This window comes from Chaetodon auriga, chromosome 8, assembly GCF_051107435.1.
Source record: "Chaetodon auriga isolate fChaAug3 chromosome 8, fChaAug3.hap1, whole genome shotgun sequence".
Taxonomy (NCBI): Eukaryota; Metazoa; Chordata; class Actinopteri; order Chaetodontiformes; family Chaetodontidae; genus Chaetodon; species Chaetodon auriga.
In genome coordinates, this window is record NC_135081.1 from 14896508 (window position 1) to 14917247 (window position 20740).

The 20740-nt window shown below is 45.2% G+C and overlaps 2 protein-coding genes across 6 annotated transcripts; both read right to left on the reverse strand.

The window, feature by feature from the left end:
* Nucleotides 1-64: 64 nt before the first annotated feature.
* rusc1 (RUN and SH3 domain containing 1) lies at nt 65-16718 on the reverse strand. Of its 4 annotated transcripts, XM_076736667.1 has the most exons (13): nt 16591-16718; nt 11512-14881; nt 8362-9216; nt 7118-7240; nt 6951-7027; nt 6694-6711; nt 6249-6423; nt 5797-5902; nt 5604-5650; nt 5045-5526; nt 4722-4957; nt 4307-4474; nt 65-2667 (listed from the first exon to the last, which is right to left on the reverse strand). In XM_076736667.1, exons 2-13 carry the CDS (start codon nt 14741-14743, stop codon nt 2502-2504), a joined length of 5685 nt encoding a protein of 1894 aa, XP_076592782.1. In that variant the 5' UTR covers nt 14744-14881; nt 16591-16718; the 3' UTR covers nt 65-2501. The 4 variants fall into 4 exon arrangements, with proteins under 4 accessions (XP_076592782.1, XP_076592784.1, XP_076592783.1 ...); XM_076736669.1 differs by lacking the exon at nt 8362-9216; XM_076736668.1 differs by lacking the exon at nt 6694-6711.
* Nucleotides 16719-17280: 562 nt separating this feature from the next.
* Nucleotides 17281-20598, reverse strand: fdps (farnesyl diphosphate synthase (farnesyl pyrophosphate synthetase, dimethylallyltranstransferase, geranyltranstransferase)). Of its 2 annotated transcripts, XM_076736816.1 has the most exons (10): nt 20472-20598; nt 19847-19999; nt 19621-19761; nt 19280-19360; nt 19029-19151; nt 18852-18940; nt 18679-18751; nt 18492-18569; nt 18252-18386; nt 17281-18068 (listed from the first exon to the last, which is right to left on the reverse strand). In XM_076736816.1, exons 1-10 carry the CDS (start codon nt 20472-20474, stop codon nt 17868-17870), a joined length of 1077 nt encoding a protein of 358 aa, XP_076592931.1. In that variant the 5' UTR covers nt 20475-20598; the 3' UTR covers nt 17281-17867. The 2 variants fall into 2 exon arrangements, with proteins under 2 accessions (XP_076592931.1, XP_076592930.1); XM_076736815.1 differs by lacking the exon at nt 20472-20598 and having other exon boundaries at nt 19847-20352.
* Between the last annotated feature and the right edge of the window lie 142 nt (nt 20599-20740).

Genomic DNA, 20740 nt, shown 5'->3' on the forward strand with positions numbered 1-20740 from the left:
AAACTCTGATAGGGATTTTTACATGAACTTATGTGCAAACATATGACTCAAATAGCTGCATAGGTTTGATTTATACTGATCATTTTATTTGGTGTATTTACAAACAAGCACATGCAGGAGGTGGACAGTGACTGACACTATAGGGGCACTGAGCTATATGCAATAGTAGGACACAGGGGGATGTCTACAGGCTACATGACACCAGAGAGAGAAAGAGAGGAGGGGGAGAGGGAGGTGCATAACTCAGTTACACTTGCACACACACATAAGTGAAAGTGCAGGATGTGCTCACACTCATCTCTGCTTTCACTGCCACATACGCTGCTATGTGCATGCTCTCTCTCACTCAAACACACACACACACACACACACACACATAATGAACCCAGATAGATAGAGAGACACTAGATGGGTCAGATAGAGCTATTCCTTTCATAAACCTCAAGATCAATAAATAGCACAATACCACAATAAATTAACAGCTTTCAAACAAATGCATTTAGACGAGAACCTCACATTTGAACAAAAATACAAAAACCAAAATGTTATTAACACATTTTAATGTGTCAACCGATATTTTAGCTTTATCTAGACATAAGTGCTTGTGAACACCTAGGTATCATCCATTTGATGGCGTTTTATTGTGACCATAAGTCACAAGTTATGAGCACTGGCTTAATGCTACCGAACAGTTGCCATAATGACAGTAATGTCACGCTACATGGCATTGACACAATAACATGAGGAAACTTTCAAGAACTGAGCTTTCCCTGATTGATCAATAGCAATGAAACTTTCCTGCAGAATTAAGTGGAGGTCCTTTAGTGTCAGTCTTTCAGAACCAGTTAAAATCGAGCTCTTTGATATCAACTTTAACTATTTAACCAATATGACTTGAAAACAAACAAAAAAGGCTCTTTGTTGTACATTTAACCATATGCATAGTCCGCGATACAGAATCGAGAGAATAACCAATAAATATATGACACAAAGCAACGTGTTTCATATGAGCAACGTTAGCATCAACATATCACTTCTACCACTATCATTAATATCAATGATTATGATCAGCAAACACGGCAGGTAGGGTTAAGAGAGATACAAAAGCTGAGGTACGAGGTGAAGACCAGCCACCAAACCTACAGACTTTACAGAAGCATTTATGAGTGGAGTACATCTGGGATTTTCTCACTGCATCAAATTTAAGGTCAGATAGTGTTGAACAGGAGCTGGGCATAGTTTTGTGATGTGTTTATTCCAACACATGTTGGGTTTTGGCTGAGTAGAGAAATTAGCTACAGACTGCTGTTGTCTGATAATATCTGACAACTGTGTGGGATGGCTAAATATTTTCTGGCATTCATTCAAAGCATTCATGGCACATTACAATGCATACAGTGTTTAAGATCTAATCTAATAATGTTATGAATATGATGTCGAGACACTGGCAATACATGAAGCACACAGGAGGGGAGATAATGGATTTCATACTTAAAACAAACACGTTTTTTTTTTTTTTTTTTTTTTTGCATGTATGACAACCACTCAGTGTGTGTGTAAAGTTGCAGATGTAAAGATAAAGAATGAATCCATTCGTTTTGAACCATCTGCTTCCTCAGTGTGGCCACAGCATGAAGCTTGTGTTTTACTATCTGCTTTCTCTTGTTCATCTATCTTTCTATCTATCTTGGTAATATCACTCTCAATTTATATACCTATATATATTTTTTATGTATATTTATACAGTCAAATATAGAAGCAGAAACATGTCAAACACACATGAACCAGGCGATAAAGGTGAGAGGTCAATAGGGGTGAGAGGTCAATAGAACACAGATCTACACAGCTACAATTCACTACATTACTACGCAGTATGCAACAGGAGCTACGGCCCAGTACTCTAACATGCTTTCTCCACTCGACAGCCTGCGAGCTGCGACTTTCTGCAGCCGACGGCTAGAGATATTAGCGCGGCGACTAGCAGGCTGTTGACTGTCGCCTCCTCCCAACAGGCAGCCGCTGATCTGAAAGTGCTTCAGTCTGCTTGTGGTTGATTGCACAGAATTTCCCCTGTGATCATTTTCAAATCAGTGGCTGATGAGGGAGGCAGAAATCGAGAAAAGGACATTTAAAGGGATACTTCACTCCGAGATCAAAGGTCTTGCAGTATGAAATGATCTAAATTTGACTTGAGTCATTATTTCACACCATCTGCTGCATTCCTGCTGCTAAAATCCATTAGTTTAATGCTACCAAACTGGATGGACTGTGATGGGGAAAAAACACTCCCATATGTTCATAAAGGGAGAGGGCTGCAGACTGCTCCTGATAGCAGAACAGATGGTGCTATGCCCTCAACTCAAACTCTAACCGAGCAGGCGTGAAATATCCCTTTCAGAGTAGTGGAGCCTCACCGAAACCTCTCAATACTCGCCTAAAATATATATATATTTTCTTTTTTTTTTTTTTATTGATTGAGTGCAGCAGTTATGGTGCCGAAGTCACATGATGAGAGAGGTGTAGCCAATAGGTACCAGCCCCTCTTTGTCTCCCTGACGACAGCGAATCCAGTCTTGATCGACTCCTCCTAACACCACGAGTTCCTCCCCTTTGCAGAAGCTGAGCTCGGAACCTGATCCAGTGTGGTCACACAGCGTTCGTACTGACCTGTGGACACACAGCAGAGATCTTCTCAGCCATGGCAGTCAATCTTATACACCAACCTCAAACAATAAGGTCATCTTTAACATGCAAAGTAGCTGAATGAGTCACAGTGCAGGATCGCTCCAAGTCAGACTGGTGAGTCACCAAAGACAACAATGATAACAGGAGCGCTTCTGATGCCCCCTACACCCACTGGTGGGCATCATTTTAAAAAGAAAATGAAAGAAGTCATTTGAAGAGGAGAAAACACACAATTTACCAGTGAACTGGTGAGTTTAACTCCCATTATATTCAAGCAAGCAAGCCTAATCTACATAACACATTTCATTCCAGGTGGAAGCACAACATGCACAGAGCACAAACTACCACAGAGGCTGCAGCCACAAAAACTATGTGGACAGTAAAACCTTCGACATGAGTAAACTCAATTAAAGCTCACACCCAAAAAACCACGAAGGACATAAAATAATTAGGAGCACCACCAGTAAAGATGAGGAGGTTTTCAGTTTAGTTAGAAAAGATGTCAGCGTTGGAGCACACGCGGGTGGGTGGGATGTTCCAGCGCCTGCGGGCATAAAAGCTTAAGGCAGTTTCACCAGTTTTTGTAGAGACCCCGGGAATAACCAGCCAGCCTGTTCCCAATGACCTGAGAGGTCTAGCTGGTTCATAGCTCATGAGCATGTCAGAGAGATATTGGGGTGCCAAATCATGCAGGGCCTAAAAGACTAGCATTAACATTTTTTAATCAATTCTAAAATTTACTGGAAGCCAGTGTAACGACCTTAGTACAAGAGTTATATGGTCATATTTCTTTTTTCTTGGTAAAACTCTGGCAGCTGCACTCTGGAGGAGCAGCATCCCTGTCTATTCCAATCTATGGACATATTAAAGGTGCAATGGGAACTCTCTACTTCTGAATCTGCAGTACATGAAATAGACATGGGATCATGCATTTATAGACAGTTCAATGTGTCACAAAAAGCCAAACAGCAAAGCCAATCCAAATAAGATCCCACTTTTGGTGGATATCAACTGTCTCCAGCTACTCTGATTCACATACTTTGGTTGTGTCCTGAGCTTTTTGGGGTTCAATCCTTAAATCTCTGAGTGATGCTTACCTCCCTGTTAACCCATCATCTTATCCTACTTCACTGGAAAAGTAGAAAACCCCTTCTCATATCAGGTGATTGACAGATGTCACATTTCATTTAAAACTAGAGAAAATTCAAATTTAGCAAAAGAAGAACGTCTGATTGTTTTAGGAAATATGAACGCCTCTTATATCCTACTTTTTGTCACTGGGATAAAGAATAGTGCCCACTAGTACCCCTTATGTGCAGGTATTGAAGGACCAGTGAATGAGTTTTATCAACATATTTGTTGCTGTAATTTCTTTCTCTTTATTAAAGTCTGATTATTTTACATTTTAAATGGACTATTAAAGCCTGTTGGGTGTGTGTGTGTGTGTGTGTGTGTGTGTGGGGGGGGGGGGGTCATAGGGAAGGAGTATTGTGTACTAGTGTATTGCTTTATGAAATGTTTTGTGTAGAACTTGGAAAACAAAGTTAAAAAAGTGTTAATTTGAATCCTATATTTTGACCTTGCATCACAGCACCATGAGCATCACTGATGCCTGTTGTACCTGAGTGGTCTGGGTTTGTCCTTCATCTCCAGTGCATCAACATCTTTCTCTGGCTCTGGCTCACTTTCTCCCTGGGGCTTCGGGGCCCTCTTTATTATTGGAGTGGAGCTGCTGCTCACCATTCGAGTCAGTGCAGTGACACCAGGAGCCAGCCACTGAGAGGGACGCCTGCAGAGACAGACACAGGGAGGATGAGAGGAATGGGAAAAACAGAGACAGATGGGCAGAGAAGAATCACAGACAGTCACCATTCATGCAGTTTACTCATGAGGAAAACAATGTCAAGTATAACTTGACTTAAGAGAAAGTGGCTTAGGAGTTTCTTAAAGTAATTACAGTGGTTGAATAATTCATTGCTCCCTCTCCAGCTAGAGGTTTAGTAGTAGGTATTTTATTCTTTAAATCAGTGGCTAACCTGGTTGGGGGTGTGTGACCTGGTGGGCTGTTGGGGCTTTTAGAGGCCCCAAAGAGCCGCCCCAGACCCCAGGGCACCTGAGCAGCACTGCTGACAGGAGCAAAGTCACTTCCTGCCTGGACCTGGAGATCGGGCAGATCCGTCCTCATCTCCTCCTTTTTCAGGCTCAGCTCAGCCAGGTTCTGGCTCAGCCTGCCTCCCCAGCGCATCACAGCCCCCCATCCCTGCTGGATAACCTGTGTTTAAAAAAAATGTCAGTCCTGCAGGATCACACAAATGTATTTGACTACAAACATTGAACAGTCGCACACAAATGTGAGTACCTGTCCTGCCTGCTGAGCAAGGCTGTCCTCCTCAATATCAGGAGGAGGTAGCTCTCCAATTTCCTTCTCCTGCACCCACAGCAGCTGAGGACTTGTCTTCATGGGTGCAGCACTGCTATGTGTTGACTCCTCTGATCCTCCATTCTTTGGATTAGCCAATGGTGACAATTTTTCTTTGGCGGCCTGATACTCTGGGCTTCCAAAGTCTACTTCTGACAGGCTTTCAATATATCTGCAGCCTGCAATTTTAGATTGGGAATCCTCTGTTGAGAGCTGGAACCCAGCATCCTGACATGGTGGACTGGGGATCTCTGGACTGTGACTATCTGGCTCTAAATGGTGGTGCTGGAAGAGCAGGTCGAGGTTGAAGGTCAGCAGGCTGAGAGGCTGCAACACGAGGAGCAGCTCCTCGAACAGAGGCTGGCAGGAGGCCAGCGACAGACGCATAAAGGCGGTGGGATGAAAATATGTCTCCAGCACATCTGAGAGGAAGAGAGATTGCGGTCACATACATGCACGCCCACAAGAATGAGAAGAGCCGGAAGTGAAGGAAACTCACCACTGCAAGACTGAAGGTGAGACAGCCAGAAATCAAGAAGCTTGGTACTGGAAGGAAAGAACGGACAGAAGAGGATATAAAGAGGACATGTGAAGGGAAGTCAAAATACAGTATATTACATTTTTTAACTATTAATTTGAGCACTGTTCATTCTACCAGTGGACACCAGAGAGGATGAGGAGCCAGTACTTACTTCAGTAGGCCAAGGAGGAATGCATTGAACCTGTGTTTGCTCTGTCGGAGCTGGGGTAGCTCTCCGACTCGAACTTGGAGGTTGAACAAGGCCTGTGTTTTTGGACCTTGAAAAATGCAATGAGAGGAAGAGGAGAAAATATATTTAAAAGGGAGGGTGAGAAAGAGAATGGGCTCAAGAGAGAAGCTTATAGAGGTGAGCGAAAAATTGCAGTGAAACTTGGCACTCGTAGGCCAATCGATATCTGCATCCTGTTGTTCGCTTTATTCAGCATTTCAGACACAAAAATCAAAAAGTATTGACTGATGTGTGGGAAAATGAGAGACAGACAAAGCCCAGGGTTTATCATTATCATCTAAGGCAAAAGAAAAAAACAACAACACAGAAATAATAGGCCTAGATCAAATCCAAGTCTATTAATGGTAATTTCCCTACAGTGCTTGGTGTGCTACCTGGCCTGGTGGAGGCCTGGACCAGACCCCAGGCAGAGTTTGGCCTCCTGCCTGCAATCAGGTCACTCTGGTGGGGTTTCAAGCCATCGGTCAGCAAGCTGTGCAGGGCAGGACAGAGGCACTGCAGCACCAGACGGCCAAGAGATGGATTTATAGTGCTGTCTCCTGATAAGGCCTGAGAGGAGAGGAGGAGAGAGGAGAGGAAAAGAGGATAGGGTGAGGAAGAAGATGTGCAGTGACAAGAAGAGACAGATGAGAGAGAATGACTCAAGAGAGAGGGAGGAAAGGAAAATGGGACACATAAATGGGGGGGGGGGGTTGAGCGAAACGAGGCAATGAGGGTCGGTTTGATGTGATGAGAGATGATTTTTGGGGGAGTCTGAAGTTAGTTTACAAAGAAATTCTTAATACTACAAGATTGGGTTATCTAAAGATATTCTAGTACCTTGTTAACTGAGAGAAACTGAGGAGAGACAACAAAATATGTAGAATCAGGACAAGAAGGAAGGAAGGGAAAGCATTGTCAGAAATAAGAAAAAACATTCAATATGACATTTAGTTTCTCGCTACGAATATTTGTTATCAAGAGAGATGTGAGAAAAAACACTCCTCGACAGGAAACTAACAAAAAAAAAAAAGCCCTCAACAACATAATTGTGCTAACAAAATCACACCAGTGATGTAGATTCAGCAGTGACTGACCTTCTGAACTACAGTCCGAGAAGAACTGAACTGGGCCAAGATGGCTTCCACTGCCACGCTGACGGCACTGACCAGAGCTGGAGGGAAGAACAATGGTCTACAGTTAAACTGTAAGAGCTACACACATCATGGGGCAAAGATACACAGCTGGACACGTCAACACACACCTTTTTTTTCCTGCAGGCACAGAGAGGACAGGCCCAGACCTCTCACTGGATGCTTCACATCTTCGCCCATCCAGGACGTCTCTGTCCTCTGTACAGAGCCAGCGAATGAGACACTGCGAACAGCTGACAGTGACAGCAAAAGAGCAATTACTTACTGTACACGCACAAAAAAATACAAATTCACCAGAAGCAAAATGAATCATCACAGACAGAAATATCGTAACTAAAATATTAGCATTATTAGCTTGAGCAATTAAGCAATGAGAAGCACTGGAGTAGGCAGATAGAAGCAGATGGTACCACTGACAACAAACAGTGTGTGAGGACATCCTGTAAATATTGATTTAGCGTGGTGAGCTTTCAACATCTGGATCTGTGAAGACGACTTTCTGTATGCATCAGGGATAAACAGGACCCCATGCATTAATCTTTACTCACACTCAAACGCACAAATACACTCATATAAACATCCAGACACACTTGATATAAGCATGAGCACACACAGAAGTAACTGAAGAGCTAAGGGGGAAACAACTGTGTAAGCTACCACATCAGTCAGGTCAGATATAATTACACATACATGTGCAAAGGGCAGGTGTTGTGTGCAGTGTGATGTTTATATAAATGGATTTATATAAACTAGTTATAGAAATGCAATGGACGGGATGCAGTGGACCTTAATTACTTTGAAATCCCCCTAATTGTACACATATGCAAAGATGAAAAAAACTTAAATAAAAATTCTTTACATTACAACATCCTTAACAAGCTACTTGGGCTGTGCTTGGCATGAAATGTATGTGTCCAGTTCAACACACCATGCAAAAACAAAAACAACAGGCGTACGGACCAGACAAGACAGGACGCAAAGAGAGACAGACAGAGGAGGACAGAGAGAAAGGGAGTGATGAGAGTGACTGTGGACACCCTCTGACAGGAACAGCTGTTACCCTTCCGAAGGCCCTTTGCAGATTTGAAAGGACAGTGCAGATAAGACGTATCAGATGACCGGCAGGGAGCTGCCTTCTGATACATATAACAGCTACAGTTACGCAGCTCTTTCAAATCTGCAAATCCCCCGGGTTGAAAAAGAGACAAAAGTGTGAGGGCCATCATATCCAGAGCAGAGAACAGAGACGGGAGAAGACAGTCAGACAGACAGACAGACATGCATACAAGCAACATGTCAGACAAAGAGGGAGAGTGTAAGATGTAGGGAGAGAGAAGAGAGAGAGAAATCTTACTCGCCACGCGTGACTGCGGAGGAGCCTGGTAGAGTTTTGGGGGTAGGGGGGGCGCCCTGGGCGGTATAGGAGGGTAGAGGTTTGGATAGTAGAGGGGAGCAGCGAGGGCAGGCAAGGTGTGAGAGCGGGGGAAAAGCGGGGAGCTGAGGCCGGAGCCTGCTGCGCCTGGAGGGGGCGCTCCTGAGCGCTGGGGAGGAGAGAGCGCTCCGATAGGGGAGAGGCGGGGAGGGGCACCCCGGTGTAGAGGGCAGTTTTTAGGGTGGTACAGGTAATACGTGGGGAGAGGAGGAAGCTCTTTAAATGTCCGGGCCTTGTTGCTGTTGTGGTCTGTGTGTGAGTGTATGCGCTTCTGTGAATGCAGTGAATCCATAGCGCTGACACTGTTTGAGTACGTCATCATGACATCAATGTTCTTATACGGGGTGGTGCAACCCGCAGCCTCTGTGGTGCCACGAACAGGTGTGTCTGACTTAGTGTGTGCGCCATTCTGCTTCTCTGAGTCACTGCAGTAGAGAGAGTCAAAATTGCACATGGAGTCAGACGCAAAGTCCCTGTGTGTGTTAACGATATTCCCATTATCACAAGGAGAATCTACACCAAAATCCACCACGGGTTCGTATTCAAACCAAGCACTTAAATCACTGCTGGAATCATCTCTGCGGGTACAAGCTGAGCTGGCAGCAGGGGCCCGCTGTGTGTTGCAGTGTTCGTCTGTAGACTCCCTGCCTACGTGGTTGTGGGGTCTGGGATCTGCAAAGGGCTGGGAGTTACAATAGCCTGGGCGGTAGGAGGGGAGGGCAGTGTGGAGGAAGTAGGGTTGGGAGGACTGGGTGAGGGACAGTGGGGGGGAGGAAACTGCTTTTTGGAAAGGGTAGGCCAAAAATTGTAAGGTGCGGGAGTCAGGATGGAGAGGGCATAAGCGTATATGAGGGAGCAAAGCGGAGCAATGGACAAATGATGGAAACAACAGAATGGGATGGATAGGTGAGAGAAACAAGGTTAAAGTAAAAAAACAATAAAAAATGTGGCAAAGAAATGGGAAGAGAGAGAGAGATGCAGAAAATGTTAGCGTCTGTCGAGAGAAAAATGCACATTCATGAGTGTATTCCAGCAGAAATTGTCATCATGTAACATCATGCCGTAATGCAGTATTTCAACAAGTCAAACAGTTGATTGACAGTTACACACTGACAGTGCATGAGAGTCAATGGAGTTGATCTATGGAGAGCAATAACCACAGTCTTTCATTTAAGAGGGTTTAACAGGAACAGGAAATGACACCGGGGCCATAAAAGAAGAACGGTTGAGAAGTCTCACAGCTGCACAGCGGTAACGCTCAATCTGTCAATCAGCCACTCATTCACCAGTGACACCATAATAAAACATTCCCAAAGAATCATCATATTAGGATCCAAGTTTCCTTCACAGCATCTGGTTTCATTTTCATTTCATACTTGCATTGAGATTGAGAGTATTAAGCAGAACACAGTGAGTGCCAACCTTTATGCTAACTGTTTTGCACTTTACTGCAGTGCGTGCCATCCTCACCTCTGGATCACCTTCTCCCTTCCTCCTCTCTGCCTTTGTTTTCTACGTGTCTCTCGCTCGTTCCACACCACCCCTCCCTTCTCCAGCTGTACAGCATGCAGTGTAATGCTGAGTCAGTCAACAGATAGCTGAGTTCTGTCCCCTCCTGCTCAATCACCATGTCTGGCTGTGTGAAGACTCAGAGACTGTGGCAGCACAGTTTTCACTACTCTCAATGACCTGTGACAGACTGCGAGGCTATGGGCTACAAAACGAGCTGGAAAGCAACCATACCTTGGTTTGACTTGTGCTGTCTTTACACTGAAGCCAACACATGATACTTCCTATTGCTCTCACAGAGCTCTCAGCAATTGGTTCACATGCTAAGATCCACCCCTTGGACTCTTAAAGGTGTACACACCTATTTCTGGTTTGTTCCCCCCAGCGTGTTGCAGCATGTAGCTCATTAGTAATTAATTTGACTTTTTTCATGAGAAAGGTAATGTCATGAAATAATAATAAGCAATTATACCTCAATCAGAGAACACAATTTACAAATAAAATCAGCATCCAATTGCCACTGGGTGAATATGACCGATTGAAATTAAACATACACCCTGCTGTATCTAGACAATGACAATCTAATAGTGTCTATGTAGCTGATTGCTGCACTGCATGAGGTAAGTAACTTGATCTTAGCCATCTCTGCCACTCTAGGGAGCGGGGGGGGGGGGGGGGAGACAGAGGGAGAAAAGCATAAAAATGTTGCTGGGATTTAAAACTGGTTAAGATGCACAGAAAGAGAAGCAGAAAAAGATTTCAGCACACACAGAACGAAAGAAAAGACAAAGCAGAAGAAAGTCAAGATGAGAGTTAGTGATAGAATGAAGGAAGAGAGAGGTAGTGAGCTCAGTGGGCAGTCCATTATCCCCCTCCCCTTGGTCTGAAGGGTGGATGAATAATTGAATAAGGCAGTGATGACATCACACTTTGATAAACCGTGCAGGAAATACTGGCTGGAAAGTTTCCAACGTGCTCTTTCTCCTCATATTACCCTCACTCCCTTCACTGTCTTCAACCCTCCATCTCTCACTGTTACTCACGTTCCGTCTCCAGCTTTCCCCGTCTTGTTTGTTTCCCCCCTCTGTGAAATCACCCTCTGTTTATCCCCCCGTCATCACTTAACCATCAAATCACGCATCATTCCTTTGTGTGACTCACACCCGTCCTCCATCTCTCCGCTCTCGTTCCATACACCATTTCCATAAATGAGTCAACATTTTCGCCTCCCTTGCTTTTTTGTTTCTTTCCATTGTTCTGTCCAAGGATATAATTTGTGCATCACTGAGAAAGTGAGCAAGTTGGCTCTTAGTCTGTCTTTTCCCTTATCTGTTTCACTCCATCATCTGCCCATCCCAGATTTGTTGTGTCGTCCAAATTATACTGAGTTACTTTGATGTGTTTATTTTCTCCCACACACACACAAAAAAGCAAATACACACACACACACACACACACACACACACACACACACACACACACACACACACTCCTTCCACTGTGTCATCAATTTCAGCTGCCTTCCTTATTATTCTTAGCATCATCATGGGAATTCATACTCACCTGAAGTTCTTGATTCAAAAGTCCCTCCTCCATCCGCTCGTCCCCTCACTTCCACTTCCACCTCCTCCTCTTCTTTTTCTTCTTTCCCTTCCTTCTCTTCACTCTTTTCCTCACACTCCCACTCTCTTCCCATGGTCCACAGGCTGTTGTCACTGACTGAGCAGCCAATCTTCTGTGATGGGCACAGCTCCAGTTGTCCACCCTCCTTGTCAGCTCTCTGGAGCATTTCCTTCAGTGCAGCCATTGAGGTGAGGGCTGGTGGCGGCTGCATGAAGAAGGCCTGAGCCTGAGAGGTGTACTCCCATTGGTTGCCATCGCCGCCTGCCTTCTCTCTTCTCCACCTCAGGTTGTACAATATGTCTGGGTCTGGAGTAATAACTGTTGGGTCAGGGTCTGGGTCAGTGATCACCTTTGTTGGGGGGGAGGCGCTCTTGTTGCGGAAGCGCATTTCTTTAAATGTTGTCACCTTTGGAGCTAACTCTGGAGAAGAACCTGACGAACTGAGCTTCTTTTGAGTTTCCGTTTGAGATTTTCTCATTTCCAGTGGTGGAGGCTGCGGTGGGGCATCACAATCAGGTGTGAATGCAATGAGCCAATCAAATCGCTCAGGTTGTGCAGAGTTGGCAGGGAGAGTGCTGACCTTGACCGGTGGCAAAGATGGGGGGATTGGGGGTAAGGGACGAGGAGGAGGAGGAGGGGGAGGTGAATCTGGTAACCCAGCGGGATACTGAAAAGACTCAAAGCTCATATTCTTTGCTTTGGTTTCATGTGTATTGCTAAAAGCGGTGCTGTAGTAGGAGTCAGTGGTCAGACCGCTGTTCCTCTTCCTTCTCCTCGCCATCTCAGTGAATGAGGTGGTTCTTTGTGTGTCTTTGCTTTCCTCTTTCTTTTTGCCTTCTTCAGCCACATCGACTCTTCGATCGCCATCCAACTTGCCATCTCTGGCCATCAACTCGGTGTCACGTTGCCTCTCCTCCTCCCCCCTCTCTCTCAGTCTGAACTCATGTGGCTCCGCAGACCTGGACAAGATAGCATCATCTCCATCTCCCTCATCCTCTAACCCTCCAACACAAACACCGAGCTCTGGGCTGAGTTTGAGGAGCTCAGCTTGGGTCAATCCAGCAAGCATCAGTAGCTTCCGAATCTCCACATCCAGTGCATGGAAGGAGGGGGGAGGAGGCAGGGCAGGTGGAGGTGGTATGGCAGGGGGAGATGAGGAGGAGACTGAGATAACTGGTGGAGGAGGCAGAGGTGGGGGACGTGTGGTAGGAGGAGGAAGGGAAAGGGGGGTCTTTTCCTGTTCGGCTTGAAGAGCTGCGAGCCGCTGCGCCTCCTTCCTGGCAAGGTGGCGCCTCCTAGGTGGAGGAATGGGAGGAGTTGGGGTGGGTATGGATGTAGGTGGAGAAGGAGTAGTATAGAGGGTGAGGTAAGGGACCGGTTTAGAGGTGGGCAGAGGAGGAATAGATGGTGGAGATGCAGGTGGGGGTTTCTCACACCTAAAAGTGGTGAATGTGGGGGATGAGGAATTAACAGAGAAAGTAGACAATGTGGGGGAGGTGGAGACTGCCATAGAGGTGGTCTCCCTGCTGATATTGATGTAGGTGTGGAGGTCAGAGCTCACGCTGGCATGACGTGCTGGAGGTTTGGGGGGTCTAGGTGGCGGCTCAACAGGAGAAGGCGTGAGGGAATCAGGAGCAAGAGGCTCATCACAGTCTGATGGCGCAGTGAGGTCGACCCCTGCATCTGAAAACTCCTGAGAGTCTCCCATCGTTCCTCTGTGACTTTTATACAACTTCCAGGGAATGTCAATGTTGCCCATTTCATCCATGACATCTGAGAGATCCTGCTCTTCCAGATCTCCAAGATCAAATCCCTTCTCATGGAGTCTGGCGACATAGGCCAGTTTTACTTCCCTGTTCACCTTCTCCAAGCGATCCAGGTGATCTAGCCAATCCCTCAGCACATCCCAGTGTTGTTCCCCCTCCAGATCCCAACGAGCCACTTGGATCACCTGGCTGAAGCGCTCCATTTTCCCAAACTCCCCCACTGATTCTAGAAAGTCAAGTAAGCCTAATTTGGTGACCTCAGAATCACCTTTGACTCCTAAGTAGTCAGGAGAGGGAGAGTCCAGTGCAGAGGGGTAGCCCTCATCTGGGGAGCAAGGGGGAATTGGGGAGCATGATGTTAAGTGGAAGGGAATGCGACTAATAGGAAGGGATGGAGGTGAACGTGCAGGAGGCTGGCATTCAGGGGCTTGTGGAAGAGAGTGGTCTTTGGGGGACAGAGTGACGGACAGATTATCTTGGTCTTGGGAAGAGCAGATGGAGGCAGATTGATCTGCACAGTCAGACTCCAGATCAGAGCAGGAGCTGATGGAAGTGGAGGATGAGGAGGTAGATGAGGAGAGCGAGAACTCCAGGAGGGAGGGAGGACCGTCACAGCACGAGGGGACCAGGGTGTCGTCATCTTCATCGTCATCATCATTGTCAGCTTCCTCTTCATCATCATCAATATCAATGTCCCCACTGCTCTCTTCCTCATCATCTTCTTCCTCAACTTTTACATTTTTCTTGTTATCCAGAACAATGCTTTCATCTGCATTCTTGCCTTCATTTTCCAGACTGGCAGCAGGGCAGGCAGAGGATTCCAGCTGGGCCTGTGCTTGCAGGGGAGGCTGAGGCTGCTCCTTGGCTCCTTTCCCATCTTGCCTCTGGGGCAACAGGGCCGGAGGAGGCGGTAACTGCAGTTGCTGTCTGAGAGAGATGGTGTTGTTGTTGTTGTGGTTATGGTTGAACATACTGTTGTTGTCCTGCGGGGAGCGCCCATCGCAGCACAGACACGGGAGGCTCGGCTCGTTGCAATTCGGGTCAAGAGGGAGAACGGAGGGAAGCGGAGGAGGGGCGGCTGCTGGTGCAATTTTGGTTGCCGCAGATGCACGAGCACTCTTGGGTTTGGGCTTAGCTGATTTGGAGATGGTCGAAACCTGTTTTTGTGAGCCAAACCTGGACTGGCTTACTGGTGCCCGAGGCTGCACTCCCACCCTGCTCCTGGTGGGTGCAGTGGGGCCTTTAGTAGCTCGGCGTGGGGAGGATGTGGTGATCGTGTTCATGTTTTTATCCTCCCTCTGAAAACCAGGACCATGAGACTTTGGTGCAGCTAAAGTATTGGTCCGTCTGCTGACGTCAAAGCGCCGTGGCTTTGGAGGCTGAGAGGCGCAGCTAGAGGACTGCATCGTGGGAATGGGATTTTTTTTTTTTTTTTTAGGATACTGTGATATTTCTGTTGCTATAGAAACAAGTGTTGTAAAGGCTGGACAGATCCAAACTATGACGCGCCGTGACGGTCACATCTTGGCTTGGCTCCCAAGATCCTGCAACATCAAAGGAGACACACAGTGAATAACGACTACGAGCAAATTCAGCTCTTCAAAGACTGTTTTCTTGCTCTACATATGTTGTCATATTAGGCTAAGTCTTTGAAGCTAAACCCATCATCTGGACTATTCATTAAAACTCAATTGCTTTTGGGCTTTCTATTTTATAATTATCACAGCCCAAGTCCTGGGAGGACACAGCAGTGGTATGAACACACACACTGTCTCCACACAGGCCATAAAAAAACACATTATCACGCATAATTTGAGCTGAAACAACTAGTCAATTATTAAATTGATCATTAATCAGCAATGATGCTGAATATCAATTAATTGCCTAATTTGCAAAAATACCAAATATTCACAGTCCAAGCTTCTCAAATGTTAAAATTGGCATGTTTTCTTAGTCTTTTATGATCGTAAACTGAATATATTTGCTTTTAGGACCATTGGTTGGACAACAAAACACATATGAAGACATCACCCTGGAAAACTGTGATGGTTTCTTTCCCCCTGACATTGTTGACAATGTGTTTACCTGATTAACCAAGCCAGTAATCACATCAAACTACTAGTCGGAGCCCTTAAATAACATTGCATCTTAAGATGAACAATGCGTTAACTGAATTACCATGATGCAGCAGGAAGAGGCTTCTCTACAAAATTTCTGTGATGGCATGCTCGGTTAAACAAATTGGCTGCTTGCAAATGTAGATAAGAGAAGTGCCACCCCATTTGCATGCATCTGTTGTACTATTATCTTGGTTTCCAAATCTATTCAAATTCAAACACGCACCCACACACATATCACATGAAATGATCCCCATGATAATAACTGTCACCTAATTTATAGCTTAATAGCTGTCACTCATCGTCTGCATCAGTCATGTTCAGCTTCACTGAGCACTGATATCCATGAGTTTACAGTAGTCAAGCTGCCTCCATCAGTGCCACTCCATCCTTACCAGCTGACAACAGGCAATAAGATGTAGATCGAAATGAAAGTCGTTTAAAAAAAAAGCCCACTGTACCCAAAGCAATGACTGAACATAAAAGCACATTTAACTGGAGCATGAAATAATCAGGCAGCAGCACTGAACAACACCGAGTCTGCCTTTTTAAAGCCCATTTACCGAAGGCTATTGCTCATATTCCTCCACAGTGTCCTTCATATCACTGAGGAATATAAATCACTCAAGTGCTTGCTTACACTGGGCCTTACGTCGGAATGGCCATTAAAGCCAACAAAGCCTTGATTTGGCAAAAAAAAAAAAAAAAAGAGAGAAACCCTCTGAATACCATCATATGCAATTTAACCCGTCCTGTGCACAGCATTCACCCCTGCACGTATTGATCCCACAGAGCTGATGGAGACAGGGAGGATGGGAGGAGGAGGAGGGGGAGGAGGGGGTACCTCCAACCGCATCGCCCTGATATACAGGCCCATCCGCCCCTATTAAAGCTCAAATATTACACATAATATTTACATTCCAGTTCAAACAAACAACAATAATAATACAACATTTTACTTTAAAAAAAACACACACACAAAAGAATTGTCACTGTTAGCAGCGGAATTGCATGTCTCTCGGTCTACGCAGGCTCTGTGAGGGAAGAGGAGGTTTTTCTTACCCGACCAGACTAAGCAGGTTCGTTTGAACACAAAAAATATGCATGGTAAGATCATACATTACAACTCGACTCACGATCAGATTGTGGTAAAGATGGATGAAGGTCTCCATCTCGTCGGGCTCTCTCACATCCCCAGTCCGTGTGAATGTGAATGTCTCTCCGACGTTAACAGCCTCAGCATCTGTCTTCTCGCGAGCTTCCGTCCAACCATCGCCCCCCTCCCCTGCCGACGCGACCAAACCACACCCCTCACTTGCCTTATCATCACATCCAATTTATCTCCCGTCATTTTCGCCTTGATCTCCTTCAAATGATGAGTCCTGCGCCCTGCGTTAAGAGGAAGAGTCACATTTGCTACGTGTTCGTGCATTTATTAGTCTGGCTTCAAGGAAGTTGACCAATAAGCAAAACTCACATGCAGCCAACTGTAGCTTCCATTCATTCTTATTATTATCAGTTTATCTGGCAGTGATATTCTGGATAAATAGATTATTTACTCTGGAATCGACCAGAGCCCAAATTGCTTTATCAGATCAAAAGCTGAAAACCCAAAGATATTCAATTTACCATCATATGACAAACAGAAGCATCAAATCCTCACATTTGAAGATCTATGAAGAGAAGTTTTGGCATTTTTGCCAATAGTTTATTTAATTTCATTTCTGCTCTATAGCCAAAACACACACAGACACACACAGACACACACACACACACACACACACACACACATGAAAAAAGCAACAAAACGATGACAGAAAAAGAAATACTGGTCATAAATATTTATTAAAAACATAAAACATTCAGACCAGTACAGACTTTAGTAGTAATATAAAAATAGATGGAATTAGAGAGCCGATCAGGTTTGACCCCTTGCCAGATACATCGACCGTCACATATGTACTGCCCTGTTCAGTCCCTCATTAATTGTTATATCTGTTCCTACAGAATCAATACAGTGCCGACTATCTGATTTGATTTGTACCTTCATCCTGCCATGCTTTCTTCAGGGCGCACAAATATGGAAGCTAGACCATGTGATTCATTCATGGGTTTCTTCAGTGAAGACCTGACTGCAGACGCTGTTACTTATGCACTGGGTTCAATAAATAGATAAGATGGAGCAAAAGAGACAGGCTGAGCAATGACATTCACAGTCAAATATCTACAAATCTTTGAAAAGTTAAGAAACTGCCTGCAGCATTTCTAAATATCACAGCCCTGCTCAGGTCATGCTGTTGGGTCCCGGGCAAACCCTTTTTAAAAGGAAGAGGAGCTGATCTGTGCGTCGCAACAACAGTCAGAAGGGAACCGGGCTGATGCATCTGAAGCAGCTTATGATCACAGTTCCCTCTCACTTGTTCCTCTTGTATATTTTCTTGGCAAAGTTGAGGAAGACTGAGTGAGGAAGGTTTTGAGCGTGACTAGCGATGAGCTTCTGGAGCCGCTGGTAGCTCTCATCTTCATATCTGTGGTACAGTGTTGGTATTTGCAGGGTTTTGTACAGTGCTTTGACCTGTTCCACGCTGGCATCATCGTGGCGCCCGTAACATGCCTGATGAGGAGAACAGTGAACAGTGAATATGACCTGCATAGTAAATTCCCACACTTCTTTAGCGTCATTAGACTGTGTGTGAGCCACAAGATCTGTGAAAACCTCTCTGCAGTTTGCACAAAAAAAAATATCAGTACATATTTAGGGTTTTCAAATAGAAAGGGTTATCATCTGAACTCCCACCTCCAGCTGTGCTCTCTGTTCGGGAGTCATGATTTCCATGGCGGTCACCACCAGCCAGCTGCACTTGTTATCCTGGATGTCTGTACCAATCTTTCCTGTGACAGCAGGGTCTCCATAACAGTCTAAGTAGTCATCCTGCAACATGAATGAAACATGCCAGGTGCTTTGTTAAGTCTGTACAATTGGCAGCATATTACTCGATATGTGATGCAAAAGCGGGATGCAAGTACGAGTAATTACCTGTATTTGAAAGAACTCTCCCATCTCAAGCAAGATGTGTTTGGCATTGTTGTGTTCTTCTTCACTTGTGATTCCTGCCTACAAAAGTGAGATATAATAGTTCTGTTCTGTAAACTTTCATTTGCTGCCATCACCATTCTGCCCATGAGTTACTTCAGTCATGCGTGCACAAAAGAAATACACTTACAATGTACATTGCAGCTGCCACTGGGAGGTAAAAAGAGTAAAAGGCGGTCTTGTATTTCACAATAGCTTTATACCTGCGAGATGAGGAGAGAAATAATTACACCCATTTGCTTTGTTGAACAACGTCCTTCTGTGCAAATGGCACAAAGATTTACACAGATTTGACGTCACTACCTCTCCATGGTGAATCTGTTGAGGTCAATCTGACCAGGGGGAGCGGTCATGAGGTCCAGAGCTTGGCCGAGCTCCGTCTGAAAAGATGTCTGAAACAAACAAGAGATGCTTTTAGAATCCTGTGTTAGTGTGTGTCTGTGTGTGTGCGCCTGTGAAATCAATCAGGACGTACTGCACCTCCGTAAATAGCTCCAGTAGGTGGACGTAGTAGGGCTGATCCCTGCAATGTCTGCGAAGTAGTCTGTAGATTGACCCTTCTAAGAGAAATGAATCATTGATGGCGTCCAGGCCTATCCCATCCTTAAAAACAAACAGACAGGATTCACCTTAGAAAGGGAGCACACCAGTAATAATGAGAAATCAATTTCAACATTACAAAACAGAAAAGCCCTTGTGGTGTCCTTTCTCTGGTTCATATCAAGTCTCACCTTCTTGTACCAGCAGGGCTTTCCTCTCCGAGTTACAGATGCATCCATGATATCATCCGCCACGAGGAAAAACGCCTGAAGCTGCAATCAACGGAGACACAGTTGTAACACTTAATGACTTACAGAGCGTAACACCCTTGAAAAGTGTCACTGCAACAGTCAGTCTGAGAATGTGCATGCAAGATGAAGTTTAATTGACCCATTATGCAGCGCATAACAGCTCCCTTGGTTTAGCTACACATACAATGCTGTTTTTGATCTTTTAATTAAATTTGTTGACAATAAGAAAATTGTGAAATAATGCCAGATGTCTCAGTTAACCTATCAGGACATGTCCTTACCAACTCAATGCACCAGCCGACCAATAGAGCCCGCTGCACTATGTCCTGTGTGAGCTGACTGGGTGGAAGAAGCTCCCTCAGTGAGCCAATCACAGACAGGCCTCGGTTTCTCTTGCCTCCAGGTGAATTGTATATCAAAACCTAAGAGGGAAAGACACAGGTACACTTCACAGCTGTTCAGCAGTTGTCAAACGTAACTCAGCAATAGATAAGACAACATACATACCTCTCTCAACCTGCTCAGAGCATCAGCTAGCGCAGGATCCGCGAAGTCCTTCTCTGAAAGCTCCGTGACCAGCTCCTCAAACGTGGCTTCGAACAGCTGAGGATCTGACAGCAACGCCTTTTTGCTGTGGCCCCCATTGCAAATGCTGTCTCCCTGGAAAGACGAAGTGCACACCTGAACTGATGGGTTTTTTATCTTAAACGGGGAGACCACCGGCCACATGGTCCCGATTGTTTTAGTTGCATTAATGACGCGAGTCAGCATACGTCTCATCCCCAAACTGTGCAAATGTCCGAAACACCGGGAACAATCTGCGCTCAGACTTGTCGGGCTGCGGCGGTTACTGCTTAATCACAGAACGTAGGTAACTTGTTCCTCCTTGTTGTTGAGGAAAACTGCCAAGCTAGTTAGCTTCATGGCATCATCGCCCCCTGGGCTCACTAACAGCAAGAGCAAGGATTAGTTAAAGAGAATTACTATTATTAGCTAGCAAGCTCCTTTGCCATGAGAAGAAGCGTTCTGTGACATTAGCTTAGATTGTTTTCCTGCATCAAGTCTGTTAACGAGGCTAGCTATAGCATACAAAGTCTAAATATTTTTTGCTCATAAATATGCCTTTACATACCATAATGATAATGTCCTCTTATCCTAAACTGTTAAGTGCAATACAAGAAAATAGTTTATCCTTTGATTCTTCGTTTTGCTGTCAAACTGAGGTCTGTGAACGTCTCCTAAACCAGGATATGCAGATTGTAGTTCACTGTAACGCTACTGTCCGTTTTATAACGAAGCACAGAACTTATTTTCCCACCATCCATTGCGAGTGGTGCGTAGGGGCGTGGAGGTCGAGGCTCCATTTGACATTGAACGTTTTGATTGGCCCGTAGCATCGAA